The 13397-nt window shown below is 42.7% G+C and overlaps 1 protein-coding gene across 2 annotated transcripts in view; it reads left to right on the top strand.

The window, feature by feature from the left end:
- Kdm1a (lysine demethylase 1A) overlaps positions 1–11972 on the top strand; it is a 52055-nt gene extending 40083 nt beyond the window's left edge. For both annotated transcript variants that reach the window (XM_075945050.1, XM_075945048.1), the window contains 11 exons: positions 1923–2065; positions 2620–2710; positions 4144–4278; positions 5083–5156; positions 5709–5820; positions 7148–7280; positions 8010–8197; positions 8752–8866; positions 10378–10505; positions 11022–11168; positions 11496–11972. In XM_075945050.1, coding sequence (XP_075801165.1) covers positions 1923–2065; positions 2620–2710; positions 4144–4278; positions 5083–5156; positions 5709–5820; positions 7148–7280; positions 8010–8197; positions 8752–8866; positions 10378–10505; positions 11022–11168; positions 11496–11681 — 1452 coding nt within the window. In that variant the 3' untranslated portion in view covers positions 11682–11972. The remainder of the gene's footprint in view (positions 1–1922; positions 2066–2619; positions 2711–4143; positions 4279–5082; positions 5157–5708; positions 5821–7147; positions 7281–8009; positions 8198–8751; positions 8867–10377; positions 10506–11021; positions 11169–11495) is intronic.
- Positions 11973–13397: the final 1425 nt, after the last annotated feature.

Genomic DNA, 13397 nt, shown 5'->3' with positions numbered 1-13397 from the left:
TGAGTGCTGGGTATCTCTCAGTATGAACTTCCTTATGTGACTGTCACCCTAACTGCAAAGATTAAAGCTTGTCTGAAGCAAGCCATCCAGTTGGCACTAGAAGAGCTTTAATCTGTCCCATTTGCGTTCTCGTGTTTTGGCACATTCTGCCCCATAGTAGAGGCATATGTGGTCTAGTCCCTCTTGCTTGAGCATCCTCTTGAGGCATTTTTAGAAACTTGCATAGAAACTTCCAGGAAAAGCTGTCTTGCAGTTGATGTTGCACAGCTATGTAGAGTTGGTGTTGAAGTGTGATTGTCTCCTCTTTTGAAAGGAGAGCTAACTTGAGTACTAGAACCATCTTCTGTAGCACATTGCAGGGTTGCACTGGGAATAGCAAGTTCTTGGGCAGGACTTCATTTTGAGTTACTCTGTACATGGCCATCACATCTCTGAGAAAAAGTAACTGATGAGAATGTGAATGAAATTCATGGCAAGAAGGTTTCTGAACAGCTCTAATAGGTGTAGTCAGAGCAAGCAGAACCATCACCAAGAGCTCTTCTTTCACTGTGGAAATGGGTCGACCAGATAACTCTGATCACCAGCCCCTGCAACTACAGTAATTCATGTGACACCAAGCATCTAAAGTCTGGTTCTCTGCCTCATTTCTCTACACAGATTACTGGAGTTTAGATTTCTTTTAGTCTGGAAGTAGTTAATTCTCTGTGAGAGCCTCCACTGTCCTTGAGGCATTAAGCATGACTGATTGTCACTTGTATCTATTGTGTTCACGGATCCAAAGCAGGCTGCTTCGGCCCTCTTCCCTTTCTCTTTTAGTAAAGGTTATCCTGTTTTGACAGGTCATCTTTGCCACACCAGTGGCCAATCTCGTGGGGTTACCTGTGAGGGGTATTGTCTAGAGCTTCCCTCCTCCGTGTACTTGCAAGTGCAAAGTGGAAATGTTTGCACTGAAAGTGGCCTCTTACATGGTGATCTTGTCAGTAGCCACTTCCTACCAAACACCTCAGGCGTGGTGTTTACTGGAGCTTGTTTTAATGCTTTGTTTTCTCGTTCCCTACTTTAGGCTGATTGCAAAGTCTGTATTTTAAATCCCATTTTCCAACTCGTGCCCAACCCTGGCAAAAGATGCTTATCTTAGACATGCTTTGTTGTTTCTCACTGTTGCCGTGAATCCAGCAGTGGACTGAAGCGCAGATAGAATACTTTAAGCAAAGCTGAGATACAACAGAGGAATGACTAACTGATGCTCTCAGTAGACTGTACAGAACAGTCTAGGTCAGCCGGAGGGCTGCGTCGGAGTTGCTCCCTTCCTCTACCACAGCAACTTCCGGTAACTCAGTTATTCCTAGTCTAAGAGCTTTGACATTCAACTCTGAAGTTGAGAATCCATTATTACTATGTAAAAGAGTAAGGTGCTCATGTGTTATTGTTAATGCCATGAATTTGACTTCTCCGTTTCCTACTGTCCCTTGAAATTCTTTCATCTTTGAACAAAACAGATAACTTGAGCCTCTTCTTCTCATTTGGCTCTTATTTTGGAAGGTCTTCAGGTGTATGATCATAGTCTTTGTCCTCTGGGACTTTTCTAGTGTGTCCTTGCATGTCAGCCCAGCGCAGTGTACCTGTGCTTCATGGAACTGCAGCTAGTGCCAGTCAGTGCAGGTCTTGTGGCTGTTACTATAGGTTGAGTCCTTGCTCTGAGGGAACAAGTGGGAGAGAGGGAAATATTTCAGGCCTGAAACATTTCATATCTCATTTAAATGGATTTAACCACTTCATAGAAAAAGTCAAACCATTGTCCTCAAAGGTTTTCCTTTGAAATACATATTTTGGCCTCTTAAACTGTAGAACATTTTTGTGTGTTCATGAATGACTGGGAGTAGTTTGATAAGGATCAACTCTGCTATACTTCGTATTTTCAGGTTCCAAAAGAGAAAGATGAAATGGTAGAACAAGAATTTAACCGGTTGCTAGAAGCCACTTCTTACCTTAGTCACCAGCTAGACTTCAACGTCCTCAATAATAAACCTGTATCCCTTGGCCAGGCATTGGAGGTTGTCATTCAGTAAGTATTTAGAAACTGTTTATCATACTGTGAATTCCATTTTACAGATTGCTGTTTATTCTTTTAAGTTTTTCATAAGTCTTATTTGAGCTAATTTTTACATATATTTATATGAATGTTTAAATTCCAAAGTCAGAGTTGGAGAGATGGCTTAGTGGTTAAGAGCACTGGCTGCTCCTTCAAACCATCTGGGTTCAGTTCCTAGCACCCATGTGGCAGCTCATAACAGTCTGTCACTCTAGTACCAGAGGATATGACACTCCATTGCTTCCTGCCTCTGCAGGTACATGAAACACTCACAAAAATAAATTTTAAAAAATAAAATGAATTCCAAAATAAAACATTTAAAATAATTTTTAAAATAATTATAGAATCCCCAAAACCAGTTTCAGGTCTAAAATGCTTGTTATTTATCTCATAGGTCAGGAAAACAATAACCAGCTAACTCTCTGGTCTGAACATTAGACAGTCAGTGGGCTTTGGTCCTCAGGTGTTTGGCTGGGCGCATGTTTTGTGCTATAGAGCTGGCTGGGTCACGTGCGTTGTCTTTACAGGCTACAGGAGAAGCATGTCAAAGATGAACAGATTGAACACTGGAAGAAGATAGTGAAAACGCAGGAGGAGTTGAAAGAGCTTCTTAATAAGGTAGAGCTCTGCATTCATGGTTCCTACAGCCAAAAGGTGAAAACAAGGGTACTCCTTCCACTTAGGAATGTTCAAGGCCTTTCTGGAGTTTTTCTCCATGGAGAAGCATGGCCCAGCTGTCCCCCATACATACCCTTCCTAACTACAGTTGGTTGTCAGCACTTCTACTGAGGTCTGCGGTTAGAGCAAGATCAGCTGTACTGGAACCAAGTACCCATTGATGAAGAAGAAGTCAGCTCATTCATTGTCATAATTATTTCTCTCGAAATGCCAACATTTCCACTTCCATTCCCTAACTGAGCTTTCTGTCATCACTTTCTGAGTTCCAGGTTCCAGATAATTCAGATACAGTCGTAGTTTTCTTATCCTACCAACTGCAAAAGATGTCAGCTTAGGGAGAAATGATTCATGGGGGTGGGGGGGACACGACACCTCACTCTTGTTAAGCTTCCTGTCACACTAGGAGCTCCAGCCCACCTCTGTATGGACTGTGACAAGGATTGAAGATTGGTTGAGAATTGAGAGTTAGCAGACATCTCTGGGCCAGACTTCAACACCCTGTTGGTACCCGAAAAAAACTAACATTAGGAATGAATCACATAAAGTTCTTTGTGTGATGATTTGACCTTTTACATGTTTAAAAGAAGGGAATAGGGGCTGGAGTGGTGGCTCAGTGGTTAAAAGCACTGACTGGTCTTCCAGAGAACCCAGGTTCAATTCCCAGCACCCGTGTGGCAGCTCAAGACTGTTAGTAACTCCAGTTACAGGGGTTCTAATGCCTTCACATAGATATACATGCAGGCAGACACTAGTGCACATAAAATAAAAGTAAACTTAAAAAAGGAACAAAGCTGGGCATAGTGGTGAACCTATGCTATTTCAACACACAGGAGGCTAAGGCAAGAGGGATTGTGAGTTTAAGCCGTAGGCTACATAGTGAGTTCTTGTCTCTAAAACAGAACAATGACAACTGTTTTCTCAAAATAGACTTAAATTGATGGTAGGTTGTTTTAGTATTTTTTTCTTAAGTGGAATACTCTTTCCCTCTCTGTTATTTTGTAAGACAGGAATCTTAGTTATCTGATAGTGTTGTGGAAACCTCTGTTAAAATTTTCCCCTACAAATAGCATGATACAGAACGAGGTATTCAGAAATTCCAAGGATCTTTTATAACATTGTATAGGGAGAGCCAATGCCAAGGGCATGTGTTTTTTGGAAATAGAGTACACTGCTATCTAACCTGAAAAATATTGTCTACCTATCTGTCTATGAGACAGATTTCTCTGTAGCTCTGGCTGACCTGGGAACTCTATAAACTAGGCTCACCTTGAACTCACAGAGATCTGCCTGCCTCTACCTCCCAAGTGCTGGGATTAAAGGCGTGTGTCACCACCGACTGGCTAGTATGAAATTTTTTTACTTTTCCATCTTAGATGGTAAATTTGAAGGAGAAAATTAAAGAACTCCATCAACAATACAAAGAAGCATCGGAAGTGAAGCCGCCCAGAGATATTACAGCGGAGTTCTTAGTGAAAAGCAAGCACAGGGACCTGACTGCCCTCTGCAAGGTCAGTGCCACTGTGCCCTGAAAAGAAGTATAGAGGTGGTAACACCGAGAAAAGACAAAGCTGTAATACATGGCAGTGTGCTATGTAGAAGATGGTTAGGTACCTAAAGAGCCATGGAGAGTTAATTCCTCAGTATGGGGTGAGATTGCTATTTCCTTCACATGTGGAGTTTGAAGTCACACTGTGGTTTCGTATCTCGCACAGTGTCCCCAGCACCTTGACCTTTGTAGTGACCTCATCTACAGTGTGGTATTGGTGATAAGTAGCTTGGAGAATCCTTGTGAGACTTAACGAACTGTTTGTAAGGAATCCCACACCAGGGCCACGAGAGGAGCTGACAGCATGGTAGCTTGTGCGATTTTGCTTGCCTGTTGGGAGCACTCCAGTGTGTTTACCATTTCCCTCCTGCCCCATTTTATCCCAGATTCATAGCTTGTTTCCAGGATTAAAAACAACAACAACAGGGGGCTGGAGAGATGGCTCATTGGTTAAGAGCATTGCCTGCTCTTCCAAAGGTCATGAGTTCAATTCCCAGCAACCACATGGTGGCTCACAACCATCTGTAAAGAGGTCTGGCGTCCTCTTCTGGCCTTCAGGCATACAGACAGAATATTGTATACATAATAAATAAATAAATATTAAAAATAAAAAAACAACAACAACAAAACCCCTGAGGTTTGACCCAGCTTTCAGTTGAACCTTGTGTATGTGGTCTGAGCAGGAAATGCATCACATCTAAACAAGGTAAATATGTGACCCTGAGGCTAAATCACATTTGTTTGTTTGCTTATTTATTTCTGTTAGGAATATGATGAATTAGCTGAAACACAAGGAAAGCTAGAGGAAAAACTTCAAGAATTGGAAGCAAATCCCCCAAGGTAAGGAAAGGAAACCAGACATGAAGAACAACAGCTTCTCTCTCTCTCTCTCTCTCTCTCTCTCTCTCTCTCTCTCTCTCTCTCTCTCTCTCTGTTCATTTTGGAAGGAAGGTGACAAAACAATGAGGTTTTACTTACGGGTGTTTGATGTCATGAAGGGAACATGTTTGCGGATACAGGGCTGTGGTTGGGCTTGTGTCAAGATGCCTCTGTCTAAAATTAACCCTTCTCTACAAAACCTGGTATTGAGATAAAGCTTTCCTGGATGGAAATTGTCTTTGGGTGTGATTTTAAGAAAAGTTACTATTTTACACTCAAAAGATTCAGGAGACTAGAACTTTATTTCTACTGGGGTTCAGGCAGTGCTGACATGCTCTCTGAGCATCAGGGACAGAGCAGTTAGTAATACAGGGGAGAACTTGTTCGGTGACTTACATATAAGGCACAGTCCCAGTCCCCAGCTTAGAGTCCAGATTGGCTGAGACCATCCACGTGAACTCATGGAGACTAGCAGAGATGTCTTTTTAAAACTCTACTCCCTTATTTTTTCAGTGATGTATATCTCTCATCAAGAGACAGACAGATACTTGACTGGCATTTTGCAAATCTTGAATTTGCCAACGCCACACCTCTCTCTACCCTCTCTCTTAAACATTGGGATCAGGTAAGAGCTCTTGATCATTTATTGAGTTGCACATATTTGAGGACTACTGTGTGTGTGTGTGTGTGTGTGTGTGTGTGTGTGTGTGTGTGTGTGTGTGTGTGTGTGTGTGTGTGTGTGTTCGTTCTCGTAGACAGCTTCAGTAGGAACTAGTATTTGCTCATAGTAAAATCCACAAATCTTGAGCAAGCAGCTTGATTTGCCAAGCTTGCTTTGTCATAATCTACCACCATAGTTAGGATATAGAACATTTTAGCATGGGGTTGTAGTCCACTCCTGTCATCCCATTGCTTTAGAGGCTAGGCCAGAAAAATTAATAAGTTCAAGGTCAGCATGGCCTACACAGTGAGGGCTTAGTCTTTAAGAAACCAAAACAAAAGATACATTCATCATCCTGAAAAGTTTTCTTCTGCCCTTTTGCACATAATAATCCCTCCTCCCAATCCTGCTTCAGCTTGTTCTGTGGTTTCAGTGTATGTTGTCTTTGTGTGGTTGACTCGACTTGAGGTGGTTTATCTCTTTTTTTTTTTTATTACAATTCCATTGTAGAGATAAACACAGATTGTTAAATCATCACTGGTGCACTGATGGGGTTATGTGTTATGTTTGTCTTTGGGGTACTATTAGTGAAGGTGCTCTTAATATTAAGAGTGAGCTGGGTGGTGGTGGCACACGCCTTTAATCCCAGCACTAGGGAGTCAGGCCAATCTCTGTGAGTTTGAGGCTAGCCTGGATACAAAGTGAGTTCCAGGACAGCCAGGGCTACACAGAATAATAGAGAACCCTGTCTTGAAAAACTTGAAAGAAGAAAGAAAAGGTAAATGGATCTGCTTTTGTGCTTTCTGGTTGTCTGTGTCTCTTTGGATGGCCTGGACTTGGTAGTAGAGTATTGTGCTAATAATTATCTAGGAATGATTAAAAACTTCTTCCTGGAGATTAAAAACAGATCAGTCAGTAGTTTTTACTTAAGCTTAGTAACTGTTCAGTTGTGGTCTTAAAACACTGTTTGGGGCTGGAGAGGTGGCTCAGCAGTTAAGAGCACAGCTGCTCTTACAGAGGACCTGGGGTTTGATCGCTAGCACCCACGTGGCAGTTGTGGGTCACTCTGGTCCCAGGGTATCCAACACCCTCTTCTGGCTTCTGCAGACACTGCATGTGTATGGCACATAAGCTACATGTAGGTAACAACCATGCACATAAAAACTTTTAAAATTGACTAGTCTACAAGCTTGTGCTCTTCAACACTATCATATAGAATTCAGTACAAATGACATAGCGTAAATTTTATTTAAAAAATGTGGTAATAGACCTTTTTTTTTGTCCTTGTTAGGATGATGACTTTGAGTTTACTGGCAGTCACCTGACAGTAAGGAATGGCTACTCATGTGTGCCTGTGGCTTTAGCGGAAGGCTTGGACATTAAACTGAATACAGCAGTGCGACAGGTCCGCTACACAGCCTCAGGTATGTGTCTGGACTGTAGGAAGGTGGAGAGAGCACTTTTCCCTGAAACAAGACTAATTTTTTACAACTTTTTTTTTGTAACTTGATTGCATGGTCCATGAATTGTAAACTTTGGTAAATAAGGTGGCAGAGTGACAGAAACTGCAATATCGTCTTCATTCCGTCTCTCCAGAAAGTGGGCCTGGATTAGCTATCATACTTAAGACATAACATACATATTCTCAAAGAATTTATAATTATATTTACAATGAATTGATCAAAAAAGATAGATGTATATATAGGTGTATGAGTATTCATATAAAAACACACTAGGGCTAATCTGCCACCCCATTCTTTTGTGGAGTGTATTCTATGTTTTTATTCTCATTGTTAATAAATTTGTATTACTATTTAAAAAACAACATTAGGTAAAATAATAGTGATATAATTCTGATGTTAACTTAGAGGTCAAGCTAAGTATTACAGTGTCTCCAGTGTGAGGTTTTATGCCACAGTCTTCAAGTTGTCACCCTTAGTGAGCAGGTGACCACTTTAGTTCAGTATATTGGTAGTGTAGGATGGGGCCATCACGATTTTCTTATTGACTGAGGGTTTAAATCCTGGCAGCCTTAGACTCACTTCTGTTTTCCTGTCTGAAAAATTAAATAGCATGTTAATCCTGTTGGCCTCCATGATCAGTTCCTCGTTGAGTCCATCCTCATCGCCATTCAAGTTTCCTGCTTTCTCTAGGATGTGAAGTGATTGCTGTGAATACGCGCTCCACAAGTCAAACCTTTATCTATAAGTGTGATGCGGTTCTCTGTACCCTTCCCCTGGGAGTGCTGAAGCAGCAGCCACCAGCTGTTCAGTTTGTGCCACCTCTTCCGGAGTGGAAAACATCCGCAGTCCAGAGGATGGGGTTCGGTAACCTCAACAAGGTGATGTACTCTCCCCTTTCTGTCAGTGTTCAACAGCATCAGTGAGGAATGGGGTCGGCATATAGCCATGTTTGCCTGTATCCTCAGCTGTGATTCCAGGCCAGAAGCCTGGTAGTTCATATAACTCAGTACCTGGTTCTATAATATAGCATTCAGGTACTTATTCTTGTTATAAACCCGCTGAAGGTCACAAATCCATCAGAACTTAATGTAATGGGGATTTCTCTTTGGCACTGAAAGTGGATTAGGGGCTGGAGAGATGGCTCAGTGGTTAAGAGCACTGGCTGCTCTTCCAGAGGACCTGAGTTCAATTCCCAGCAACCACATGGTGGCTGACAACCATCTGTACTGAGATCTGGCGCCCTCCTCTGGTGTGCGGGCATACGTGGAGGCAGAATGTTGTATACTTAATAAATATATCTTTAAAAAAAAAAGAAAAAATGAAAGTGGATTAGGAGTGGTTAATAAGTCTAAGAATGATCTGAAAGGTCACAGCGATGCTTGCAGAATGCCATCTCTCTGAGGCTAGCTCATATGCTTCCTTTCTGTGGTAGGTGGTGTTGTGTTTTGACCGGGTGTTCTGGGATCCAAGCGTCAATTTGTTCGGGCATGTTGGCAGTACAACTGCTAGCAGGGGCGAGCTCTTCCTTTTCTGGAACCTATATAAAGGTAACTGTTTGCTAGTGGGTTGTTTTCTTATATTACTCTTTTATAGAAAAAGAGAATTAGGAATATTGGGAGGTGTTTTTTTTTTATTTTTAAAACATTTTTATGTGCATTGGTGTGAAAGTGTCCAGTCCCCTGGAATTGGAGTCACAGACAGTAGTGAGCTGCCATGTGGGTGCAGGGAATTGAACCTAGGTCCTCTGCAAGAGCAGCCAGTGCTCTTAACCACTGAGCCATCTCTCTCCAGCCCCAGGAGTTTTCTTATATATATGATATATATGCCTTATTTTTTTTTTCCTTAACTGAAATTCCAAAAAAAAAAAAAAATCCTTTCAAAGTGTTTTGAAGAAAACATGTAAAAATGAAGAAGCATCACACCCAAAAGCACAGACCAGGGGATGAATGTGTTTATGTTTCTATCTCCCATACTATTACTTTATAATCAGTTAACTAAAGCACTAAGTAAGTGTATTTAATTCCCAGTGAAGAACAAACAGGTAGTTCCCGTGCAGCAAGCAGTTGTGCATGTTTCTGACCCAGTGTCATTCCGTACCTGATACAGAGGCAGTCATGCACTGAGGTGGTGCTGTTTTTCCCCCCATTCTATCCAGGCTGTCTGGTTCTGACAGCACCAGCCTAATGGTATTCCTCTCTGCCCCAGCATTCTTTATCCACCACCCATGACCTTGTCCAGGCCACTATTACCTCCCATAGCTGTTGCTAATGATTACTGATATTCCTACTTCTGTTAATTGCTTTGCAATTACTTTTGTAATTGCTGTTGATTACTTTGTATTGCAAGAGGGAAACAGATTTGCCAAAGCTACTAAGCCCTTCATAAGATTGCCCTTCCCATCTTCCCCATCTACCCTGTTCCCAGCTCTGTTGTTCAGAGCATCTTTGTGCATCTCTTCACTGTCTGGCTTGCTTTGCTCAGTCCTCACAGCTTGGCCTAAATGTATTTGGAAGAGGCCTTTAAGGCACACATTCCTATTGCCTAGAATCTGAACTAAACCCCTGTATTCTCTTAACTATATCCTGTACTGTCACAGCTTTATCAGAGGTCACGATTCTATGTATGCATGGTTATTACCTGCTAACTCTAGTATAATTTGTATCTTTCATACCCCCAGGAACTAGGTAGCCCTGGGGCTATCATGCAAGCTTATTATATAATCACCAAATGGATGACTAAGGGTAGTAATAGGTATGAAGGGTCTGAGCTGGGTAGAAGAGATGTTGGCATAGCTGTGGAAGCACCTTAAGTGGCCAGGACTAAGAATTCTGTACCTAAATACAGAAATGTTTCCTTTTGACTCCTAGAAGTCATAAGCCGTGGAGTGCCCATTGGTCAGTTTCTGGGGACAGAGTTCAGAAAAATGGCTTGTTTCCAGCTCTGTGTGGTACTACTACATATCAAGAACAAAGCAGGGCCTGACAAGACTGTTCTTTTAAGAAAACACTTTCAAGTAAAGTATGGGAAAACCCTGAAATTGTTCTTTTTGTTTCCTCAGCTCCAATACTATTGGCCCTGGTGGCAGGAGAAGCTGCTGGCATCATGGAGAACATTAGTGATGATGTGATTGTTGGCCGGTGCCTGGCCATTCTCAAAGGGATTTTTGGTAGCAGTGCAGTACCACAGGTATGTGAGTGAGTGGACAAGCAGGCATTCAGCTTACAATTGAACTGAGGTTTGCCTTTAAAGTTTGCAGCTTATTTGACATATTTGTCAGAATGGAGACATGTGCTGAGTTGACCTGAATTTTAACATTTGGAGCTTTAAGGCATTCAGAGGACTCTATGACCTGACCTAGAGAATTGTAGCTGCTAGCTTTCTTTTGTATGTGGGGTCACATCACAAGCAGCTGAACTCTGAATACATTGGGGAGTTCTGTGAGGATTTCCTTGTAGCTTATTTTTCAAGCCAACTGCAATACGAAACCTAAGAAGGTGAATTAATGCGGTGTGAATTTATGAAGAGCGAAGGTCAAGTGCTGCTTGTCCCAGAGGAAGCAATTTGATCTTCTTGTCTCCAAGTCCAAAGCAGTAGCATCCATCACCTCACTCCCTCACCTTGCCTTCTACGTGGGCCCTGCCTACTTTTCAGCATTGGCTGATTTTTCCTGCTATCAGTAATACTCATGGTTCTTCTCTCTAGCCCAAGGAGACTGTGGTGTCCCGCTGGCGTGCCGATCCCTGGGCCCGGGGCTCCTATTCATACGTGGCTGCAGGATCTTCTGGAAATGACTATGATTTAATGGCTCAGCCAATCACTCCTGGCCCCTCTATTCCAGGTGCCCCACAGGTGAGAAACTACAAAGAAATTTGTGCCTGGCCTATCTGGGGAGGAGTTTTTAGGTGGAATATGCTAGACCTTGTTCTAGAGTATTTTTCAATATCACAACCCAAAAGACTTGGTATCTACTCTCAAACACATTCCTGCTTTAGAAGGCCCTGCTCCCTATGGCAAAGTTTAGGATGTCCAGGCAATCTTAGCTAGCACGAATTGATCGAGAGACTTGAGTAAACTAGTTGTGGATCAGCCTTCAAAAGTCAACAGGAATTTGGCAATTCAAACACAATAAATTACGTCTGTAACTTGCTTGATTTCTATACCCTCCTCCCCCAATAGCCAATCCCACGACTCTTTTTTGCTGGAGAACATACAATCCGGAACTATCCAGCTACAGTCCATGGTGCTCTGCTGAGTGGGCTTCGAGAAGCAGGAAGGATTGCAGACCAGTTTTTGGGAGCCATGTACACTTTGCCTCGCCAGGCCACATCAGGTGTCCCCGCACAGCAGTCTCCAAGCATGTGAGACAGATGGTTCTGAAAAAAGAGGCCCAATGGATGTGTAATCTGCCATGTAAGCGAGCTCTTCTAGCAATACTCCATCCTACTGAGGAACTGTCATCAGCTGCAGGACTCCTAGTTTGACAGCAGAGGCTGGCTCCTTTGACTGACAGCACAGAGAGGAACTTACCTGTTAATCTGGAATGATGGATGTCTCCATAAAGACTGAGACAAGCAAGTACTGCGAGGTATCCTCTTCATTTATCGGTGTTTGGCTTTTTTTTTAATATATTTTGAGAATAAAACTTTAAAATAATTTTATATGAATATTTATTTTTAATTATGTGTGGGTATGTGCACTTATGTGGGTGGCCATGTAGGCCAGTGGCTTTGGATCCCCTAGAGCTGTTGTGAACCATCCAGTGTGTGCTGGGAACCAAACTCAGGTCCTCTGCAAGAACAGTATGTTTTTACCACTGGGCCATCATCTCTCTAGCCTCATAAAATTAGCTTGATCTTTTGAATTAAAGCTTTATTTGCATAGTAGACAAGTGCTGCTCCCTCGGAAATGCAAATCCTACCTTTGACCCAGTAGCATATATATTTTCTTCATACTGTGGTAAGGTGGAAGCCATGTCAAAGACATGTTTAGTTAGGTCCAAGGGCTCCTACTGAGTTACACTGACAGCTCCTCTTTAAAATTTGTTTTGTGCATTGATGCTTGCTGACCTGTGTTTATATGCATTACACACATGCCCATGCACTTCCGTGCAGGCTCCAAATCTGGGTTCAGTGCTCTTAACCATGGAGCCATCTCTCTAGCCCCATTATAATTCTTAAGGGCATGTTTTTCACTTTTCATACTAATTGGAATGGAGCCACCTTGCAGTTAAACTGTCTCTGTAAGGCTACTACTGTAAAGTACTTAGAGCCCAAGTCTAATGCACACATCTCAAAACTCTTCCTATAGTGTCTGTGAAGTCCCCTCTACTATATAAGGTATTTTCTTTTTTTTTTGGTTTTTCGAGACAGGGTTTCTCTGTGGCTTTGGAGCCTGTCCTGGAACTAGCTCTTGTAGACCAGGCTGGTCTCGAACTCACAGAGATCCGCCTGCCTCTGCCTCCCGAGTGCTGGGATTAAAGGCGTGCGCCACCACCGCCAGGCTTATAAGGTATTTTTTTATATGACCTTGGATGACCATGAACTCAGGATCCTCAGCTTCCCCATGTATTGGGATTACAGGTTTACACCACTATACCCAGCTCTAAATGATATTCAATTGAGGAACAATGTATTGTGTTTTAGCTAGATGAAAAATGGAGTGGGGTTTTTCCCCTAGACTCACCAAGTGACACTACTAGAAAATAATTTGTTTAAAAAATGGTGTTAGTGATGGAAAGTTACTGCTGCAGTGGGAGGTGCTGGAAATACTCCGAGGGGAGTTCACGAAGGTCCTGCAGTCAGTGGCTGATGTCCCCCCCCCCCCCCGACACGGTTTCTCTGTGTAGCCTTGGCTGTCCTGGAACTCACTGTGTAGACCAGGCTGGCCTTGACAGACCCACAGAATTCCACCTTCTGCCTCCCAAGTCCTGGGGTTAAAGGCGTATGCCCGCCACCCAGCTCAGTGGCTGATGCTCTTTGAAGAGTGTTATTGTGTGGTGGTGGTGGTGACGCACACCTTTAATCCCAGGACTCGGGAGGCAGAGGCTGGAAGATTGCCTATGAGTTTTCAAGACAGCCA

Source organism: Microtus pennsylvanicus, chromosome 13 (assembly GCF_037038515.1).
Source record: "Microtus pennsylvanicus isolate mMicPen1 chromosome 13, mMicPen1.hap1, whole genome shotgun sequence".
Classification (NCBI taxonomy): Eukaryota; Metazoa; Chordata; class Mammalia; order Rodentia; family Cricetidae; genus Microtus; species Microtus pennsylvanicus.
Note: the sequence above shows the minus strand (reverse complement) of the source record. Positions and strands in the feature narration are given on the sequence as shown.